Source organism: Manduca sexta, chromosome 22, assembly GCF_014839805.1.
Source record: "Manduca sexta isolate Smith_Timp_Sample1 chromosome 22, JHU_Msex_v1.0, whole genome shotgun sequence".
Lineage (NCBI taxonomy): Eukaryota > Metazoa > Arthropoda > Insecta > Lepidoptera > Sphingidae > Manduca > Manduca sexta.
The window spans coordinates 9,644,692-9,666,028 of NC_051136.1; the positions used below are offsets into that span (position 1 = coordinate 9,644,692).

Here is a 21,337-nt window from a genome sequence, read left to right on the forward strand (position 1 = left end):
TTATACTTACATATCTTTAACATATTTAAGCTACACGCTAAGTTATATCTAGGTCTCTACTATCCATAGACAATGTGCGAAAACTGGAAATTTCTGGTCATTGTGAACTCACTCTAGAAAACAATTCGCGACACTATGGGCATCCGTTTCCATAGTTACCGCGTCACAACAAAAGTGACAATCTGCGAAACACCTATATTTTATATTTTCGTAATTTTATGTGTAGAATCAAATTGGAACAATGTTGAGTTCGCGTTACTACAGCGCTTCTCGACTGGGCACCGACGCGAAGCCTCGCACGGCTATGGTGTTAGACGAAGACGAGGATCTGTACTCGGGCTTTAACGATGTGGCGCCCGCCCTGGACACGCGCAACCTGCGGGAAGACGAGGTGTTCCAGGAAACTCTTAGGACGGCCGGGATAGGCAGGAAAGTGCCCAGCCGTATGGGCACCGGGGTTAGTATTACAAGTAACTATACATTTTATATGATATTAATTTTTATTAATATATCATATGTTATTGAAGAATGTATTTGAGACGTGAATATTAACATATCACCTTTTTTAGATTTATCATATGACCGAAATATTACTTACAATAATAGTTTACGTAGTACCTATTATATATACTATTTTCTTAAGGCGATACCTCAAGGTCCATTTTCATACATTTTGTTTCGGCTTTAATCTGGGTAACTAAACAAGTATTGGCAAGTAAAGAATTTAAATTCACGTCTAGTTAGTGATTAGTTCTCGCAGTTGAAAGAAAAACGTAAAAATAATTAATAATCATGGATATTTCGGCCTTTAAAATTTAATATGACGAAATTTTAAAGGCCTATGATGAAAATGGACCTTGAGGTATCGCCTTAATATGAATCTACTGCCTCTTTAAGTAAATAAAATCTATAGAGGTCACGGTCATCACATGCAGGTGGAAAGTTCCACATGGCCATTTTCCGTAGTTCCATTTTCTATAATAACAAACATTGAATGTTCACCGTACTCTAAATAACAATTAATTAATTTATGGCAAATATAGATTTAAGAATATTTTTTAAATCAATATAAATTAGCCACCAACTCCGTCCCAATTTGGAACTCTCTAAATCCAACCATAAAACTTAAACGAGGCAAAATAGGAGTATTAAACATCGATTTATCATTTGCAACTAATCGAAAAGTAAAGCTTTGGAGTTGATTAACAGATGACGCGGATAGGCACAGTGGGCATGCGTGACGAGCGGCTCGGCACGCGGCCCGTGACCGCGCTCCGCGCCGCCGGCTACACCTCCGCACAGCGCGACCCGCCCGCCAGGGAACTGCGGGAACGAGACAGGCATGGCTTTATACCTTTTACAGTACGACTGTCTTGGCCTATATCTGTCGTCACCCGCTGGAACCTACCCACTAACGATGGCTTTATCACCACTCGTGACTAACTTCACGCCGTTATTCACAAATCGTATGCATCCTCATCAGAGGATAAAGTCTTTTTAGATATAGCTAAGAAATTAATAGCAAAATAATGATATTTTAAGAAAGTTTCCATAAATCAGATTTTTACTTTATTATGCGTAAACATCTGTGTTAGTACTACTTTTTCCTGGAGATACTAGAATTGCACTTCAGGACTTTGCCCGTAACCAAGCTCCAATTTAACCCATTGTATGTTATAATAAATGTTACAGTATCGAAGACCGAGTAAAGCAAATGGAGGCCCGCATCATGGCGTTAGTGGAGGAATCGTGCATGTTGAGCGCAAGACACGATCCCGATGACCAAACCAGCGCTAAAAAAGAAAATGATTTGGGGCAGGTCAGTTCACATTAGAATAAATATCGTAAAATTAGATAAGTTTTATGGTTAATGTTCTATCATAATGCTATGCAGCTAGTAAAATAACCGGGCATTATGAGATCTAACATCCAATGTCTCGTGGTGATAAGAGTAACGTGCTACGCGTGTTTAATGATTCTAAGTTCAGGTTGCTGTTGCTGTTTACGGACCGTCGTTTCTCTAGCCATTAAGCCAGCGGCTTGTTTCGTCTTACAGTCATACAAAACAATGTTTATAAATACATTTAAATTTATTTGGTTTCAACCTTTTTTTGTTTTCAGGCGTTATCTAAAGCTCAGGAAGCCTCAGCCCTTGAAAGACAACTAATTCGGATGCAAGAACAGGCAAATCTTGGTGACTCGCATAACTTAGATTTAACTTTCGCTGTAAGTCACCTTTAATCAAATATATCTTTATGACCTTAAAAAGAGGTTATTAGATACTCGTATATTGGACGCTGCGGTAACAAAATAAGTCTAAGCAACATTGCTTAAAGATATTGCGCATGTCTGCTGCAAAAACCTACTTATTATATTTGAAAACTTATTACGTTAAATTGATTTAGATACTAAATTTACTCCTCGATCTATATCGTATAAACTATGTAGTAAGTATTTACTAAAGTCCAGTGTTGGATTTGTCAATGAGCCGTATACGCGGCAGGTTAGGGGCAGCATATTTTTATGTAGCTCTGACACGGTTGCAATTGAGGACTTTTTTACTGCCGCCAAATAGTCACCCGGATGCGAGATGGCACAAATTGAGTGGCCTATACTGAAGAAAAGTAAAAATCCTATTAAAGTTTATGTTTAAGCCGCTCTAGCTTTCGCAATCCTATACTGTGTATAACATGCTTGCAGGTTCTTTGCAACCTGGCCGGTCAGTACGCTCTCAACGAAATGTATACGGAAGCGCTGAACACGTACCAGTTATTAACTAGAAATAAGCTATTTCCACATGCCAATCGTTTAAAAGTAAGTAATTTTTTACTAAGACGTGGATACTGGTATAAAGCAAATATGGCTTTTCAACATAAATTTTTACTGTGATATCAGGTAAATATGGGCAACATATATTTCAAAATGGGTGAGCATCCTAAGGCTTTGAAATTGTATCGTATGGCGTTGGACCAAACGCCGACAGCGGAAAAAGATTTGAGGTAAACATCATACAAAATGAAATAAATACCAAAATTATAACAATTATAATTTACATATTGAACAAATGTTATTTAATACTTGTGTATAATTTTACGATGAAAGTTATGCATAATATTGGTTTACTGCTAGTTAGAATGGGCAAATTCCGAGATGCAATAACTAATTTTCAACACATCATGCACGAACAAGGAGATTTTCAGACAGGTATACGTATATGATATATTTGTTTTATAAAATAAGTTACCTGTAGTAGGTACACTAATAAGTGTGCCTATAAAAAATATCTTAAAATTAAGCTTGTAATGTTCATTTAATCAATTTCAGGTCTTCATTTGGTTTTGTGCTCCGTAGCGCTTAACGACGCTGAGGGCGGCAAAGCCGCTTTTCACGCTATGTTAGACGTCGAACCACCTACTTACCATCAGGACATTACAATCGATGACGTAAGCCTACTATAATTTGTTTCTTAATTTAAAGGTTTTGAAATAAAATTATTCCATTAAATAAAAGGTTTATATTATATTCTCACAAATACTCATTGGAAAGTGATTAATTTTTTATTACTCTTTTACTAGTTTCCAGGCCGTCACACGTCACGACTCAATATATATTATATCCAGATAACACACCTTTTGAAGGAAAAATTGTTCCCATTTATAATGTGGTTCAAATTAAGTCTTTCAGGGTCCTTACAAGTCATTACAGTCTATACAATGACTGATAGCATCTGAGTTGCAATGACGGATGAGTGGTTGCGTTTCTATAAATATTTTCTGCTTCTTAGCGATTGGGCCAATAGCGTTCGATTAAATGAATAAATTTGGTATGAATGCTGTATTGCAAGGAGAGCGACGCGTACGAGTGCGTGGTGCGCGACGTGGTGCGCGGCGACCGCCTGTCGCGCTGGTCGCGCCGCGCCGCCGCCGACGCCGAGCGCTGCCTCGCGCGCGCCGCCGCCGCGCTCACCAAGCCCGACGCGAGGGACGACGAGTCAGGGTGCGCGCCCACACTCACTGATACAACAAATAATACTAATTACCTTGATATAGATGAAATTACTATCGATTTTGAAACTGGTAGTATGGTGGTAGTATGAGTATTGATATTACGAAAATTTTAATAAGATTGTTGTTAATATTTTGCGTAATATTACGTCATTCTTCTCAAATCACAATATATAAGTACAGGGGTATGTCGTGGTGTGTGGAAGCTCTCCGCGGATATAGCGGTGGCGGCGCGGGCGCGAGGCTAGAGCTGGGCGGCGCGCTCGCGGGCTTGCGGGCGTTCCGCACGGGCACGGGCGCGGCCACCGGGGCGGGCACGCGCGCGCTACAGCGGCTCAAGGCTGTGGCGCGCGCGCATCCCGACGACCGGGTATTACGCGCCGAGGCTAATGCTGACGCTGCCTTTGTGGCTTATGCTGTAAGTATTGAATTCTATAGAATAAATTATGTTATCGTTTCTCCTGTATTCATGCAAAATAAAAAGGATTAAAACATATAAAATTGTAAATTAAACTAAAACAAATATTAACAGTGTTTCTAGTTTTTATTCTAACATTTATTTATCTTTTGTGTTGACAGTTAGGCAGCTATTCTGAGGCGCGTGCACTGGCGGAGGCAGCCTCCCGCGACGATCCATACTCGTGTCCGGCGCGCGTGACGGCGGCGCTGGCCGCCGCGATCGCCCCCGCGCCCTCCCCCGCCGGCCTCGCCTCCGCACCGGCGACACCTGTCGCGCTCACGTGGCGCGATACCGCTTCGCAACTCACCGCCGCTACACATTTGGACCCTGCTGATCTCATCGCTATGCATGACTTGGGTTAGTCAATATTTAATAATAAAAAAAACATAGATATAGCTTTAATTTTTTAATTATAAAAACATAAATGAGAGCTAAGTAAATAAAATGTGTCAGATAAGTTTTTATGAATGAAATGAAAGTGAAACATTATTCACTTTCATTTCATCATGTTGTATGATAAGCGCTAGCCCTGGAGCGCAGCGGCGAGGAAAGCGCGTGCGAAGCGGCGGAGGCGCGATGGTCGCGCGTGCGCAGTGCGGGCGGCGCGGGCGCCACGCTGCGCGCCCTGGCCGCGGCCGGCCTGGCGCGCCTGGCGCGGCGCGGAGACGTCGCCGCCGCCGACCACTGGTAATTAACTCACCATATCACTAAGAGATTACAACTGATATCTTCAGACCGATCCTAAGAATAAATCGATCAAAACAGAATTGTTTGGATTGATTTCTTCGTAAAAAAAAACAATATGGAATTAATGGAAAGGTGACCCCACTGTACCTAATGGTAAGCGGAGTAGGGTCCAGATAGAGTGTCACCTATCATATATTATCATTTGACAGTATATCGTTTAGTACATGAGTATGACACGCAGGTATAGTTCTATCGGCACATGGGACGCGGGCGTGACATGTGCATTGGCTCAGCTCCACAGCGAAATGGGAGACACCATGACCGCCAAACACCACTATCAAGACGTAAGTTACATTTGTGCGTCTGTTTCTGTCGTATCATAAATACCAATGGCGTTAGAAATTTAAGCGACGATAGCCTAGTTGGTTGTGGAACGGACTGCCGAGACGAATGTCCGCAGGTTCAAATCCCAAGGACACACACCTCTGATTTATCTAAAAAAATATGAGTGTATTCTTTGTGAATTATCGCTTGCTTTATCGGTGAAGGAAAACATCGTGAGGAAACCTGCATACCTGAGAAGTTCTCTATAGGAATTTCGAGGGTGTGTGAAGTCTACCAATCCGCACTAGGCCAGCGTGATGGACTAAGGCCTAATCCCTCTCTGTAGTAGAGGAGGCCCGTGCTCAGTAGTGGGCAAGTATATAATACAGGGCTGATATTATAAGAAATTCAACTCACTGCATACGCATTTTTGCCTCCTTTCTTAACCATTTGTACTGTTTTCAAGATTTTTATTATGGTATTTAAAAAAGATGTGTCGCCTACCATTAAAGGACCCAATTAATAAAAAAATAAAAACATTTGTTTCAGGTAGAAGCTATTTGGCCGTGCGAGTTGTCTGCGCTTGAATGGTTGGCCAGCGAGTCCCCGCCAGATGTCGCTCTACAACATTACCGTCGAGCTGCACGGCTACAGCCTAACAATGTATGTTTTTACTATAAGAAACTATCTTTATTTGTTATAAAACAAAATACTCTGGCCGCATTTGTCTGTCTGAACGCGATAAACTTAAAAACTACCGAACGGATTTTCGTGCATTTTTTATCAATGAATAGAGTGCTTTATGAAGAATTTCTTTTGTGCTCTGGCAAATTTTATGCTGAGGTTATAAATACAAAAACGTAATTAGTTTCATTTGACGATACATATGCATAACATAAAATATGCATTAAAAACATTTGCCGTAGGTATTTCTTCTGTTAATTTTTTGTCTTACTTAAGTTTTGTCACACCTTTTGTCAAAAACTTTTCAAACCCGTGGGATTATTATGTACTACGTAGTACAGTCAAATCAATATTTTGACAACGATTTGACAGTTTGAACTTGGGTCCTAGGGAATAATTAATGCAGAAAATATTTTTTATCAAAATATCCTCATAACTCCTCTACAAAAGTCAATGTCAGGCTGACGGTATAGGCGTAGTTAGGAGTGCCAAGGGTGGGCGACACCTGCTCTAGAAACATCTTTGCTTACCCTAGAAACTATACCTAAAAAACTATTCCATAATGAATGCTGAATAAAAATCGTTTATTGCGTCAACCTACATCGCAGTGAGATAAGGGTAGGTGAATAAACATAATTTAATATACAACTAAATTTCATTATGTTTAAAAACTTGCCAATATTATAAATACAAAAGTTAATGAAGATGTTTGGCAGAATGAAACACCTCTGTATGTATTTGGATGTTGTTTAGCACGGAAATAAATTACGTTTTTATTCGGCAAAAGTTCACAGTAAAACTTTTATGGAGAAAGCCCTTCACGTGGACAAAGCCGCGAACAACGCCTAGTAGGAAATATAATGTAATTGTGATATTGTATTGTGTATAGCCTCAATGGGGTCTCCTTATCGGCAGCTGCCTGCGAGCCAGCGGCCGTTATCAAGAGGCGCTCGCGTTGTACAAGAAGATGAACACACGATTTCCGGACAATGTCCAATGTATGTGCTGTCCTTTTAAAATTTACGAAGCCGCCATTTTTATCATTAAAATAAAATATAAACATTCAATTATTTGAGTAAAAATCCTCTTAGATATATAGCTGTAAATGCTCTAACATATTCCTTTTCGAAGGATAACAAAAATTAATACCATTAAACATACTTTTACTTTGCAATATCTATATTACCTTAAGTCCTGTATTAATATATATAATATAACCGAGTATATATGCACTGAAGTCAACCAATATTCATAACTGGAAAACCGTAAATACGTTATATTCGAATTTACTATTATTATTATATTTGTCTAGGCTTGAAGTTGATAGTGAAGCTTTGCGGAGACCAAGGTCTGTCGGAGACGAACGCTTGGAGCCGGGAGCTGCAGCGTGCCCAGGCTAGGGTTAAGCAACTGGAAAGAGGTCAGTCGTGCCAGTCAGTTGATATATTTCTCCTTATTTCTGTTTCTCTAAAGTGAGGTTTAGACCAGCAAGAAACTTTCAAGAGATTACTTCCGCAACCTTTTTTTTACTGTAAACAATCACGGCAAGATTACTTACGCAAATTTTGAAGTTTGCAGGACTTGCAACAAGTCGCATGTCTATGTGCATACTATTGAAATACTACCGTTAGTGTAAACGCATCTGGAAGTTCTTGTGCAGTATATTGCTGAGAGAACTTACTAGTCTTAGCTTAGATAACAGTTAACTAACATTTTAGTACTAAATAGTTGAATAAATACTGAATTTTATGCCGTTCTCTGTTATATTGCTCCTATAAATAATCATAGATTTCAATATAAAGTCTTCTATAATAGATATTTTATCAAATCGACGATTCTTCACAGTTAAAACGTTTCTATTACCTTGTTCGACACTGCTCAGTATGCTAATATTAGGCGTAACCAATTGCGATTTCGCTTTATATTCGTTTCGTCAAATAATTAATATAATTTGCAATTCCGCATTATATTTTAATCAATTTTCTAATCGAGGTCATTAAAAATGGCACGTGCGCGTTTTTTGATTCATGGAAGGTAATGCTAATATGCGTTTGATTTATAGTGAAGTGAAGTAGGATAAGAAGGAATGAATTAAAAGTAAGAAGTTAGTAAATCTAATAGATTTAATTATAAAAACAAACTTAATGTGTAGGCAGAGTTGCGACCAGGCACGCACTTTTGCCATGTGTGCCGTCCTTGGTAGGGGACGAGCCTATTGCCATATCGAACACAAAATCCAGACTCCCACTGCATTGTAACAAGTTAATACACTAATTTCACTCAATTAGTTTCGATTTCTTTAATCTCTAGACACTTGTTTCGTACAAACTTCTATTATCAAAGTAGACAAATCTAAACATCAACTGTATATTTAACAGTTTCGGTAACATCAGCTGGCAGCGGTTCGTCAGGTGCGAGCCAATCTCCGGTGGACCAAATTAGAGGTAATATTGTTATGTACCTATATAATAAGTTTTGAATAATAATACGTGCGAAATTAGATATAGATAATCTTGTTTTTCGCAATATGTACTTACCATTGGGTAATCAAAAATGTAAACGTATTGGTGATATTATCTTACTACGTAGTTCTTTTATAAATCGATGGAAATAATCTTTCTCTTTGTACATTATATCCAAGGTGGGAAGCAAAGACCCACATTCCAGCGCATTCAGAGTTATGTCCAACTCAAGATATGGCAGCAATTGAGACTATCGCTGTACCTAACTAGAACAAACCCAATCTACAATAAATATTTACTTTTTTAATCTAAATCTGCCAAACTTTAGACTTTACCTGAAGAACCGAACACTGAGACTGGTTAAATTTCAAAATAATAATCATCAAAAATAATTATTTGTAAACACCGCTGCAGACATAACATAATATTATAGAGTTCATCTACTTCTAATAAGTTTTTGTGTCGATAACATACTTGCTATCAATTAAGATTGTGCCCAATTCACGATCCAGACGCGGGAAGCATTATCCATTTATTCGAGGCTTCCGGTATATAAAAATGACTATAGGCAGCTTATTTGTTACATCATGTACTACAATCATATTATTATAGTTATTTGCATGTTTTAACTATTCATTTTTTAACGAATTGAAGACGCACATTTCCGAATTAGTTTACATTCTATGTGTGTATCTAAGCAGAGCGAGCGTATTCCCATATCGGCCATAATATAATCCCGGTAGTCCATTATGTTTTTTTTTATCGAAATCTCACATGTTATTGCTAATACTGGCAATCGGAACTAAATCACTAGATTTACAATCGCAAGCCGCTAATAAATCAATAGGACAATATCTTATCACCTCACCCATCCATGAAGCGAGTTATTCCCATATGTTAGATGACGCAGTTAAGCCGGATTAAAGCGTTATTGTGAATTGTAATTTGTTGCGTGTGTTGTGCATTGTAGCGTCGTCCCGCGCCGACAGCGCGCAGCGGCAGGCCGGCGGGCTCAGGGGACACTCGTAAGCGAATGCCTTTAATCATATACCACAACTATTCAACATCATTTAGTCCACTACTGCTCCTTTAAATATATCCAGACGGACTTGTCAAAGGCGGGTGGCTTCTAGCGTGTTCCTTTTCAATATAATGAGCATTAATTGCTAAAAAACTTCATTTCAATGAACTTGATACATTGCCCTGTTGAGCTAAGTTCCCATTAGATATGTTGATTAGTTTAAGTTGCCTCATCTGAACAATTAGAAAAATATTTTGCTAAATTAATAATTGTCCGTGTGATACGCATAACGAAGATGTGTAAATTGATAGCAAACCTTTCAAATGCGAATAAAATTTACCTAAAGTAGTTAAATGAAACCCATGAATTATGTAAAGCAATAAAATTACTAGAAATACGTTAGAACGTAGTAGCTTCTCATTACGCACTTATTGCGCACCAGACACCAGTACTAATAAAACCTCAGACAAGGCGCCTTAGGGTCAATCGTCTGAATATTTATTGGTTTTCATTCATTAATAAATTCAGTTCATACATTAAACATTGATGTTAGCGAATTTACATTTTATAGCATAGAAAGACATTTCCTTGAAGAGCATTTCTTACTATTACCCAAGTTCATTTTCTTTGTAGCGGAGAAATTACGATGAGTCAAGATGGTCTTCAACCAGCCAATAGTTTCATTAATCGGACGGCGGCAAAGAAAAACAACGTGGACGAATTTGATGACGACCTACCTCTACCACCCGAGTAGCATCTTCACAACAATTCTAAACTAATTAGTAAATATCAATTATAGTTATTAATGTTTTATAAAATCATCTCAAATAGTTTTAAACGTCAATGACACGACTTTTGGTGTTTTTGTAAGATTTTTATTAGAATGATAATAAATAATGTCACAATTACAATGGTAAATTGGTTTCATTTGCTACATCAAAAAACGAACGCTGCTTTTATTGCGTAATCGTAGTCAATAACTACAAAAACTGAAAAGCGAGTTGTTTGTTGACATAGTATGCACCCTATTCCAGACTACAAGAGTACAAACACGCGTTCACAAAATGTAACTTGATGTGACCTTTTGTCTAAGTGCTATAGTTTTCACATGATATTACGCGTAAGCATTCAATAATTATTTGCACACTTTGAATGTTTTTCCTCTGGTGCGGCATACAAATACCATATAGGTAAACGAGTGAACAAGAATAACGAGAACCAACATCACAGGTCGGTTATCAATAAGTGTAAGTTTTAACCAGTTTTAACTAGTTAAGGTACACACTATCTTATAATCGCCGTAGCAAATGAGAACTTGATAACTACCTATAATATTATACAATAAGGTAGCAATAAAGCATTAATTTCCTTCCCTAACATAGTTATGTTATCTAATCTAACGGGTTTATAAACCCGGAACAAATTAGTTAAAATAACTACAAGGTTGTATTTATTGTGGTCGTCTAGTGAAGTTTTTTTTGATAAAGGTGACAAGGAGCAAAGGGATCAACCGATAACGAGTCCATCGCTTTACATTCACATTGTAAGTATATCATAGATGCATTGAAAAAGTTGCCTTTTATTAAACACCCCTTAATCTTAACGAACTTACACTTACTTAGTAATCTTATCTTAGACTAGATGACAAACAAACTAAATTATAAGTTTACTCTTAGTTAACTTACTGACCGCAAAGAAAAGTATCTACTCTAACTCGTGCATTATGCATAGTCTTTGAACTATAGGATAAATATTACCTTAGTTTTATCTTTATACAAAGTTGGGAATCTGGTAAGAACCCAGTTTTAAAGGTCAAGAGCAAGCTCGATACACTCGACTAGTATTAATTACACAATAATATCACATTGTTTATTGAATTTTGTTTGATTTAGAGACGTTATTTACATAAACGTATTTCAAACTATAAAAAGAAATTCTTTGTTGTAGAAAATTATTAAAATATTTTTCACATCTCTATAATAATATAGGTTTTATCAGTATTTAACTTAGTTCGATTTTTTTTAATAAATATATAGCTAATGAACTAATGTGCCAAAAGTCAATTTTCTTAATATAATACAAAAGTACTTAGCAGTTTTGGCAAGATTTGTTATAAATATTTTTATACAAAATTGTAACTTATATTACATCCATATATTTTATACGAATTAAAAGTAATCAAAAAATTAATGTTACTTTCAAAATACGTAGCTACATGTAAGAACATATTTTATTTAGCTATCATTTTTTACTTTGCTTTTGATACTCTAATATTCTGCAATTATAATTGTCATATATGTAATATGGTGTATTTATAAATCTTATTGTTCCTTCATTTCTATTTAACTTCATTGGTGCATTTTTATATTAGTAATCCTGAAGAGGTCGACTGTAGACTTCAACTTAACAAAAAATAGAATTATATAAAAATTGTGACGGACAAAACAACAGATACGACGTCCACGGTGATCATTAGTGTTTAGTTTATGCTTTGGTAAGGAAAATCTAGAACAATACAGAAATTGCAAATTTACTTACACATCTAATTAAGTCTATTTTACACCACCGACAGTTTTAAATAACTACTGAATAACTATCTGTGTAATGGTACTAGTGGTAACGACCTAATTAAATATTTTTGTGAACGTAAATGCGCATTATTTGGCCAGTCATACATTGCTCGCCTCCCCGTTCAATGTAACCTTAACTTATCTTTAAACGTTATCAATTAAATAACACCAATTATTGTCCGAACTTCTGCTCACCGAAAGTTTTTTGTCTCTTCACTTGGATGATGCAAGTCCACCATATAAGTCTGTAAGTTAACAGTTTTTAAGGAACCACACGCACTGAAGGTGCCCCGGCTGATCACTATGAGATCACTTTAGCGTAAGGATGTTCCATGTGGCCGTACTGTATCGCCAGCAGCGTGTCCTTCACTCGCTGGAACACCGGCTGGGCTTGCTTCATTGTGGGTATTGAAATGTCCTGCTCCAAGAACCCAACCCTGCTTATTGGGCTTATAATCACGGCTGTTCCCGCGCCAAACATCTCCAGCAACTGAACAAGATACTCAAGTTAATAATATATCATAAAAAATTATCTAATTGAATAGTAGAAAACTTACCCTGCCTTCCTTGTTCAATTGGATAACCCTTTGCATAGTAATTACTTCCTCCTTGACGGTTAAATCATCCCACTCGCTGGCTAACTCTATGATGGAGCGACGCGTCACGCCTGGTAGAATCAGCCCGTTTAATGGCGGGGTGCTCAATTGTTTCTCTAAAAATAAAACAAAGCTATTGCATAATACTATACTAATATAAACACAATATATGTAAAAAAAATATGATGTGACTGACTCTAATTGTTGCTTCAGATAGGATACAAGAATTTACCGGTCAAAGGGTCAGCGCGTCAACATCGAACCAGATAACGTGACAATATCGAGCACTTACACGGATATCCAACCATTACAAGCGTACGAGTAAATTAATACCGTAATTTAATAAAACTATCACATGGTGATCACATGTTTAGCTAATGGATAAATAATAACAATATTATGCGTATTGTGCTATATAACTTCACGAATGCGTAATACGATATCGAAGTTTTGTTTGTATTTGTCTCAACACTCGCGACACTAACCTCCTTGGTCATTGATGTAAACCATGAATATATTCATCGCTCCGACTTCGGTGAGTTCGTGATCGGGCCCAAACAGCCACAGAACTTGATGATGGCCTAGTTTAGCCGCCCGCGCTGTCGCCTCTGTAAAAGTATAACAAGTCACAATTTAATTTACAAAACACGCGATAATGAAGTCATTAATTTTGCCCTACATTTATCTTTTATGCAGTCAGTAGGACAATCTCAACATGTTATTTTAAAATATATTGTTATAAACATAATAAATTTTCTTATGTATCCTAATTAATTCTTTGCGTTATAACAATATTCACCTATAGTAGGTCCATAGTTGGAGCCGACTTTTCTATTGCCAACGCCGCCGGGGAACGCACGCACTACATTAGGGTCGGCAAAAATGGACACCGCACCGTCGGTGCTGGCCTTGTAGTAAGTGCTCACTGGACTCAGAATCACAAACAGCAACGCAGACTCGGGCGCCATAATACCAAATGTTGGCTGTGGAAGAAATAACATTACTTTAAGCCCTATTCAGGAAGTTTGCAGACCGTATATCAATAATATACAATAAACTGGCTTTGACCCCTGGATCTCACTTACAATCCTGCTAAAGTACCGGCGTAAAAAATGGCTTATATTAGTAGGCAGAAATAATGTAGCATAATAGGACATTTAACTGTGTTCGTTTTTAACAATAATTCTATACGTAAAGGAAAATAATAGAAAAAAAGTTCTTTTCTGAAACCAGCAACAAAATTGGTTGAAAAATGGAATGCAATTCACATTTCAAATATTGTAATGTGCAAGGTGTGGTAATCGTTTGATCTCTTACTTTCGCGCGCATAGCGATTCTCCATGACGTAACAAAGATATAATCTGATATAATTGCGTTTCTTTTTAATTTTTTTTGACATCTAACCCTTCCACCGACTTTCAAACTAGTAATAATTGTTATTTAACCGGATTTTAATCATGCTTTCTACGTTGGATGTTAAATCACAATTTTTTTTATAAACAAAAATATGAGTAATATACTTAACCAATGACTTACAATTTTTTTCGCTAATGTGGATTGAGATATGTATATTTAGATTTATTTATTACAAACCATTAATACACTTAAGTAGGTAAGTAAGTATATAAGCCAACAATAAAAGTGAAAGAACAGAAATATAAGTCATATACTTAACAAACTCATAATTCTAACAGCAATCCATTAGACGCACATTTATTGTACATAGCAAAAAAATACTTTTTGATAACATCAAAATATATTGTCAGGTATCATAATGCTAATCAATGTAATGACCTTGTAAATGTTATTGCGTCGCAGTAGTTACAAAAATATGGAAATTCCTAATTACAAATTATAGGCACATTACACTTCTTGTTTAATTAAATGTAATTATATTTTAATAATATTTCAACTATATAAGAAAAACGTTATTAAAAACCATCTGGTAAAGTTTATGCCATATTTTTATAGCACTGGCAGATAAAATAAATATAATGATCTTTAACTAACGCAATACCGGCGTAAACTTACTATTCTCTGCCCAATATCATATTTGAAAATTAACTTTTAATTCCAAGAAAAGTATTTGAAAGCAAACGAGGATCATAAACACGAGGGTAGTCGCAACATCTTGTTAAGGCCCCCCTCCGAGCAGAAAGCCTTGAGCATTCATAGATCGTTCCATACATTTACGGCGCACGAGTTACGCGGGAAAAATATGCAAAAATGTAGAAATATTGTTTTAAAAAATCAAATCTAGGACATTGTGAAAATTTTAAACTACCAAAAAGTTCTTTAAACAAGCAAAGGAAAGATTATGTATATTGTAAAAAAAAAAAAATTCTATATGTATTATACATTTCCAATAGAGCTTCTAAAAATTCGGTTAGTGTGTCGCTTTGCTGGGGGAGTGTATTTAATAAATAATTACAGTATAACCCTAACAGTTTATAATTGTAAAATAGGTTCCTGTTTCCATATTATAGTTTAGTAACCTTGAACTTGTTTGACGCAAGTATAAAACGTTATCGCATATCAAACATTTATGAAAAGAAATTTAATTTCCCGCTTAATTAAGAATTTACTTTATTTCGAACAAGTGTGTCCAAGCCTAAGTTCTATGACAGTAACCAATGTCAACGATAAGATTAAAATTAACGGACAAATCTTATAATTATATATCGGAATTTAAAGATAACGTGATTATTTACCATATTTATTAGAATTGATGAGACTTATAATTTGTACAAGACTCAAATCACGGATACAATTATAGATTAACTTAAGAGTTATATGTTTCAAATTGTATAGATTTCTATTTTAGTTTCGTAATCGTCAGTTTTATTGAGGGAAAGATGCATTACCTTTATTGAGTAAATATTTGTAACGCCACATCATAAGACAAATTTATTGACTGTTAAAGAAGAGCCTTTTGCGGAATAAGGATATGTTTTATTCGGAAATAAATTTGTATTTATGATGTTTAAAGGTTTAGTTCATATCTGCTTATCCGAAATAGATGATCATAAATAAATCCGAAAATATTTTTACTTGGAATTTTATAACTAGACAAAAATGCTGCAAGAGTAATTTAAGTTACATTACACTCTGAAAAGTCTGATTGCCTGACAATGTCTTTATTGCGCCATTATTGAAAATCAAATGAATAATTACTATGACAATAAATTAACGATTCATATTTTTTTTTTCTTGGTTAACGTTTACTTTATTCGATCCGACATATTGTAACGCCGATTAAAAAACCTGTATCAAGTATTTATTATTAATTGACTTTATAATTTTCATGTCCTTGCTTCTCGAGTTTGGCATTGCAATAAATTCTGCGTGTCGATAACGATAAATAGCGCCAGAGATTTTATTCCGACTGTAAAAATATAATCCAAACTATTATTCGCGCTACTGATAATGGTATATGCGTTTGCGTTATAATTCTTGTTCAAGTATATTTTATTCAAACGTAGTGCAGTAAACATTTATCGGTTATAAAAACGACAATTAATTTGCTTTTGGGTAACGTGGTGATATAAAATTTTCAATTGCAAGGAGTACAAATCACAGGGTAAACGTTAATAAATAAAAGATATCTCCGTGAAAATCTATACTTTAGTAAAGCGAAAAAACATTCCGCAGGTACAGATATAGAAAGTAGTGATTTTAATCTCGGAACATATTTATGTACTGATATAGAAGCCATTGTGTAAATAAGGTTATTGGAAAAAACATCGGATTAAGATAGCAATAAGTAATTTGCGGTTAATAAAGTATAATAATCGTATTGTGTAGTTTATATCACTCGGTATTTATAAAGTACTAGATTTCGCCCGCGGCTCCGCCCGCATGAGGAAGTTTTTCCGGAATAAAGTTTTCCGTTATAAAAGTCACGTTATATATTTTCCCGGTATAGAAATTTTCTTTAAGTCTATCTCCATACCAAATTTCATTTGTATCCGTTGGGTAGTTTTAGAGTTTAACGCGTCAGAGAGGCATACAAATGCAGCGGGGGACTTTGTTTTATAATATATTTCTTAGAACTTTCTAAGAGAAACAATTACGTCATGTATATTTATTTCGTAACTTTAACCGTTTACTCAGCGCGCTCAGCGGAAACTCTCAAAAGGAATAAATTTTCCCCGTTTTTGCAACATTTTTTATTGATGCTCCGCTCTTATTGGTCATAGCACATACACCCTTTGTCCTTCACTGATAAATGAATTTTCCAACACTAAAAGAATTTTTCAGTTCGTACCAGTTGTTCCTGAGATTAGCGCGTTCAAACAAACAAACGACTCTTCAGTTTCATATTATAATAGTAAAGATTCGAATTATAAAATGTTTAAAAAAAAATACTTGATCATTTCCAAGAATTTTTCTATTTTAGTCACGTAAAATGATTTGTATTATGATAAAAATCTTTTGTCCTATCATAAATAAAAATATACATAAAAAAGTTTGTGTAATCATGAGATACTAGTATCATTAGAATACAATGCATAATTAAATTTACCTCTATTCCTATGAGCGTTGGTCGGATATACAATGTAGAAGTTTCGGAGTGCGGCACCCATTCCTGGTCGATTTGAACGAGTCTTGTGAAGCATTTGATGAGCTCCTCTCCGTCGAACATGGGCAGGCCGGAGCGCTGCGCCGCTAGGTTCATCCTTTCCATGTTCAGGTCTGGTCGAAACAACCGGATCTTGTCATCGACGCCTCGGTAAGCTTTTAGTCCTTCAAACAGCTGCAATTTTTATAATAAAATATAGATCCAGCAGAGAGAAGCCGTTGTACAGAATTGGACTGTTTGCAGAATAAAACCACACCACAAAAGTTATTTCAATTTCAAATTTGAATAATCGAAAATGATGTAAATAGCAATTTTTATCACCTGAAGCGTGGAAGTTATTACTTTATTATGAACAGTAATTTATGTGTTGTTGACTTACTTGTATCGCATAATGTAGTGCTTTTGCAGCTGGGTGTATATTTAAATTCTCAAATGGCATTATCTCTGGTTTCTGCCAGCCACCGAGCTCTTTGTGGTAGTATATTTTAAGCATGTGATCGGTGAAATATTTTCCGAAGCCCAGTTCCTTCGCTTCAGGTTTTGGTTGCAGCTGATATGGAGCTGCGAGCCTCACTTGCAGGTCATCGAACTGTGAAATTAATTATTTTTTACGATTCCATAAATAATAATAAACTGGCACGCGTATATGCACACGTTCCACTATTGTTTATAATGTCCTATGTGTTCAGCTCACAGTAAATCAAGCGCAGTGCCGCTGACATGCAGATAGTACGAGTTTAGAAGTAAATAAGCATTCGTTTAAGTACAGACATAAACATGATAAAAGTTCACGTCAGTTACTTATGAGGTTAAGACGAAGTGAAAAACAATAATTTTATTATTTTATCCTTAAAACACTAGCTTTCTAAACCATGAGTATTTTTTAAAGTTACAAAATTAAATATTCTTTGTGGTTCTATGATAGCATGTAGATAAGTTCTATCTGCTCATTAGGTAAATTTACATATTTATTATTAGGTAAGTAGGTACTTAATTAAAAACGAAAGAAGAATCCAGAATATATATTATAGGCAAAGCTTATTTATAAACAGTCATATTATCTGCCATATTGTGGTGATGTTATTGGGTCAAATATTATTGTCAGACGAGGTCCTCTATTCGAGAAAGTAAGTAGTAGTAGTAAGATTTTGTATCACATCCCGTTGACTTGTATGCTTCTAAAATGTATTCTAGAAGGAAATACACTAAGAAATTGTATAGAGCTCACAAACCGCGTCAGTAGATATTATTATCTAGAACATTACGGCGCTAATCATGCCATAAGTTTTGCTAAAACTGTTTATCGACACGTGGTTTCGGGTAATCAAGATAAAAATTAAATCACAGATCGATCCAAATTAATTGCGATAAAGGCGCTGCGCGTCGCTTTATGACGTCCAATGAGTAGATAAGAAACAGGGAGGAAAACATATTGTGCCAACTTTGGAATATTGTGCCTGGGGATTGATATTTGATTGTTGTCAACGGCGTTAGTCGATGGCACTCACCTTGAAAGAGATTTCCGGTGTAATATGTGGGCGTGGCTTGTGGGAGGGCGCGGTCGCGGGTGGCGCCACGTGTTCGGGCTGCGGCTGCGCAGCGCTGTCCTCCAACTCCTTGTACCGCAGCGACGAACTGCAATACCGCACTGTTTGCAACTTGTGCTGGTTCTCGAATATCCATTTTACAAGAACTTGAACCTGAAACCGATATATTACTATTAATGCGAGGTAAAGTTTCGAATTAATAAGTAGGTACATAACAGTTTGGTGTTTTGCGTAAGTACATTTTAAATAAATACGTAATGAAGTATTTTAATTTAATTAGATATAAATATACAAATCGCACCATCGAGAATTTCGCGCAAGTTTATTGCGTAATTCTTTAATAAACAAGTTTTCCCTCTATTTGTGATAAGTACAGATTTTAAGACAATTACCCAGTTTTGTTAATATACTTATTTAATACATTATTTATATATTACGTACAAAAAGAATTACTTCCCTACTTTTAGAGTAGTCAAGCAAAAATATCTCAACACAGTACGCAATAATCAACCACGATTAAATTATGTCAAACGGGCCAATTTCTAAGTTGATCTACGAAGTTTTGATCATCGATTATAACGGCCTACAGAATGTTATATATTTTATATATAGTTGACCAAGAGTGGCGCGAATTTAAGACTTCACTTACAAAAGAAGGAGGAAAGTAACTTTTTCGAAGGACGGCCACGTAATAACCTACTTATGCCGCAAAATGTAGTACATGCAATCTTAGACTTAGAGAATAGTGAAATACCCGTTATATCTAGCCCTCTATCTAATTCCGCCTAGCTGATACCTACTTGTTCGCGTTGAAAACATTCAACTTTCATGTAAGTATTTAGATAACATTACATATTTAATATCTTCTTATTGGCAAAAAATTTGCTAATGTATGGTGATTTTTAATTTCAATTTGACATGCCCATACAGTCCATTCTGATAAGGGAAAGTCAATCTTTATGGCGGAACTGAAGTTAGTCCCGAGTAATGAGGCTATTATTGCATTAAAAACAACTATGAAGCAACGTAGGTTGTTGAAGTGCCCCAGTCAGTGCCGAATTTATATTTTCCAAGTAAAGATCACTCAATTTGTGCCGCCCCTCATGACCTGCGTGCGAATGCCTATTTTGCGGAAGCAAAATAAAGGTCCCCGATTGCAATTATACCGCATCTAGGAGGCGGCCAATTGATAAATACGGCACAAACATTATGGTCCTCATAGACTTTGCTGTTGTCATGTATACCGAAACGGCTTTTCGTACGGTAAGCTCATAAGTCCCCTTATAAGGACGAATTGCTTTACGAAAATACGGAGGATTTTGGAAACTATTAGCTATTTTGTGGGGTACGATAGCGAAGACAACCCCAATATTCCGCAACCGACAATACAGCGATTTTCCCGCAAAATAAGGCTGCGTCGTGAACACATCCTAACTAGTTTAATTTGTAAAAAAAAATGTACCTACAGCTTGCCGAGGCATTCTCGGGACAAAAAAATATTTTTCGCTAGATCTATCTCGGTAAATTCCCCTTTTTCTCATTATAGAGTTACCTTCACCCATACAATAGCCAAAAATATCTTAATGTTTATTATCTTGAAATTCCTAATTTACATTACTTATTTGTGTTTATCAAAACCATTTTTTCTGCACACTTTTATTATACAGAAGTACCAAGAACTCACACGTCTTGCTAATTGGTATATTCTATACGTCTTTAATTTGGCACCTTTTTTACCGTAAACCAAGACCAATTCAATTTTCGTACTTTACTTAATTGAAAAATATATATATAAGTACATACTATATGTTTCCTAGTTAAACAGGACAACAAACAGGAATAGTTACCTTACTGCGACGAATAGGCATTTTAACGACACGACACCGAATAACACTTAAGAACACCAAACAACTGTCTATCACGGTGCACAATGTAAAATACAAATTGATTTATAATAAATGTAATAATATTTTATTGCACACTTCAAAATACTATATCCATAAACCGCTTGAAGTTAACTGACTTCATTCCATCTAAAGCACAAACATTTAAACAGCGAAGAAAGATAAGATTGTGGGTTGACCTCTGACGTACTCATTCATAATCAACACAAATTATAAAATATTACTCGATAACGCAGTGAAACTTAATCAAAATAAAAGATTACATTGACAATTATTTGTTTTGTAAGTGGATAGGAGTCGATGTGCGCACTAATGCGAGCGAGCCGTTCCAAACGACGTTTGATCGCGCAGCTCCTTGCCACAGCGGCGCGGGGTCGAGCGAAATGCCTGTATTAGGTCACCGAGCTATGGATGCTCATACACATTTAAATGAATATGTTAATACCTTGGCAAATAAATGCTTATTTACGCACGACACCAATTTACATTACCAATT

General features: G+C 36.1%; 2 protein-coding genes across 2 annotated transcripts; one reads left to right on the top strand and one right to left on the bottom strand.

Moving 5' to 3' along the window:
* The first annotated feature begins 89 nt into the window (after positions 1 to 89).
* LOC115445818 (intraflagellar transport protein 88 homolog) lies at positions 90 to 10,555 on the top strand. Its single transcript, XM_037441572.1, has 19 exons — positions 90 to 457; positions 1,210 to 1,340; positions 1,693 to 1,819; positions 2,122 to 2,226; positions 2,701 to 2,814; positions 2,896 to 2,999; positions 3,095 to 3,204; positions 3,325 to 3,443; positions 3,845 to 3,996; positions 4,188 to 4,422; positions 4,584 to 4,821; positions 4,986 to 5,151; positions 5,393 to 5,495; positions 6,025 to 6,138; positions 7,049 to 7,157; positions 7,472 to 7,579; positions 8,538 to 8,603; positions 9,592 to 9,646; positions 10,276 to 10,555. Exons 1-19 carry the CDS (start codon positions 242 to 244, stop codon positions 10,394 to 10,396), a joined length of 2,493 nt encoding a protein of 830 aa, XP_037297469.1. The 5' UTR covers positions 90 to 241; the 3' UTR covers positions 10,397 to 10,555.
* LOC115445819 (branched-chain-amino-acid aminotransferase, cytosolic) lies at positions 10,496 to 21,283 on the bottom strand. The gene is made up of 8 exons (XM_030172277.2): positions 20,785 to 21,283; positions 18,899 to 19,090; positions 17,770 to 17,979; positions 17,334 to 17,564; positions 13,608 to 13,791; positions 13,294 to 13,416; positions 12,770 to 12,924; positions 10,496 to 12,702 (listed from the first exon to the last, which is right to left on the bottom strand). Exons 1-8 carry the CDS (start codon positions 20,803 to 20,805, stop codon positions 12,514 to 12,516), a joined length of 1,305 nt encoding a protein of 434 aa, XP_030028137.1. The 5' UTR covers positions 20,806 to 21,283; the 3' UTR covers positions 10,496 to 12,513.
* Positions 21,284 to 21,337: the final 54 nt, after the last annotated feature.

Bases quoted from the DNA above. Each gene is read 5' to 3' on its own strand.
- LOC115445819 (XM_030172277.2), bottom strand. From the start codon at position 20,805: ATGCCTATTCGTCGCAGTAAG. The intron at 13,792-17,333 runs GTAAATTTAATT...TTTCTTCCACAG, and splicing joins CAACGCTCATAGGAATAGAG to CCAACATTTGGTATTATGGC. The intron at 12,703-12,769 runs GTAAGTTTTCTA...TATCTTGTTCAG, and splicing joins AATTGAACAAGGAAGGCAGG to TTGCTGGAGATGTTTGGCGC.
- LOC115445818 (XM_037441572.1), top strand. From the start codon at position 242: ATGTTGAGTTCGCGTTACTACAGCGCTTCTCGACTGGGCACCGACGCG. The intron at 1,341-1,692 runs GCATGGCTTTAT...TAAATGTTACAG, and splicing joins GAACTGCGGGAACGAGACAG to TATCGAAGACCGAGTAAAGC. The intron at 4,423-4,583 runs GTAAGTATTGAA...TTGTGTTGACAG, and splicing joins CTGCCTTTGTGGCTTATGCT to TTAGGCAGCTATTCTGAGGC.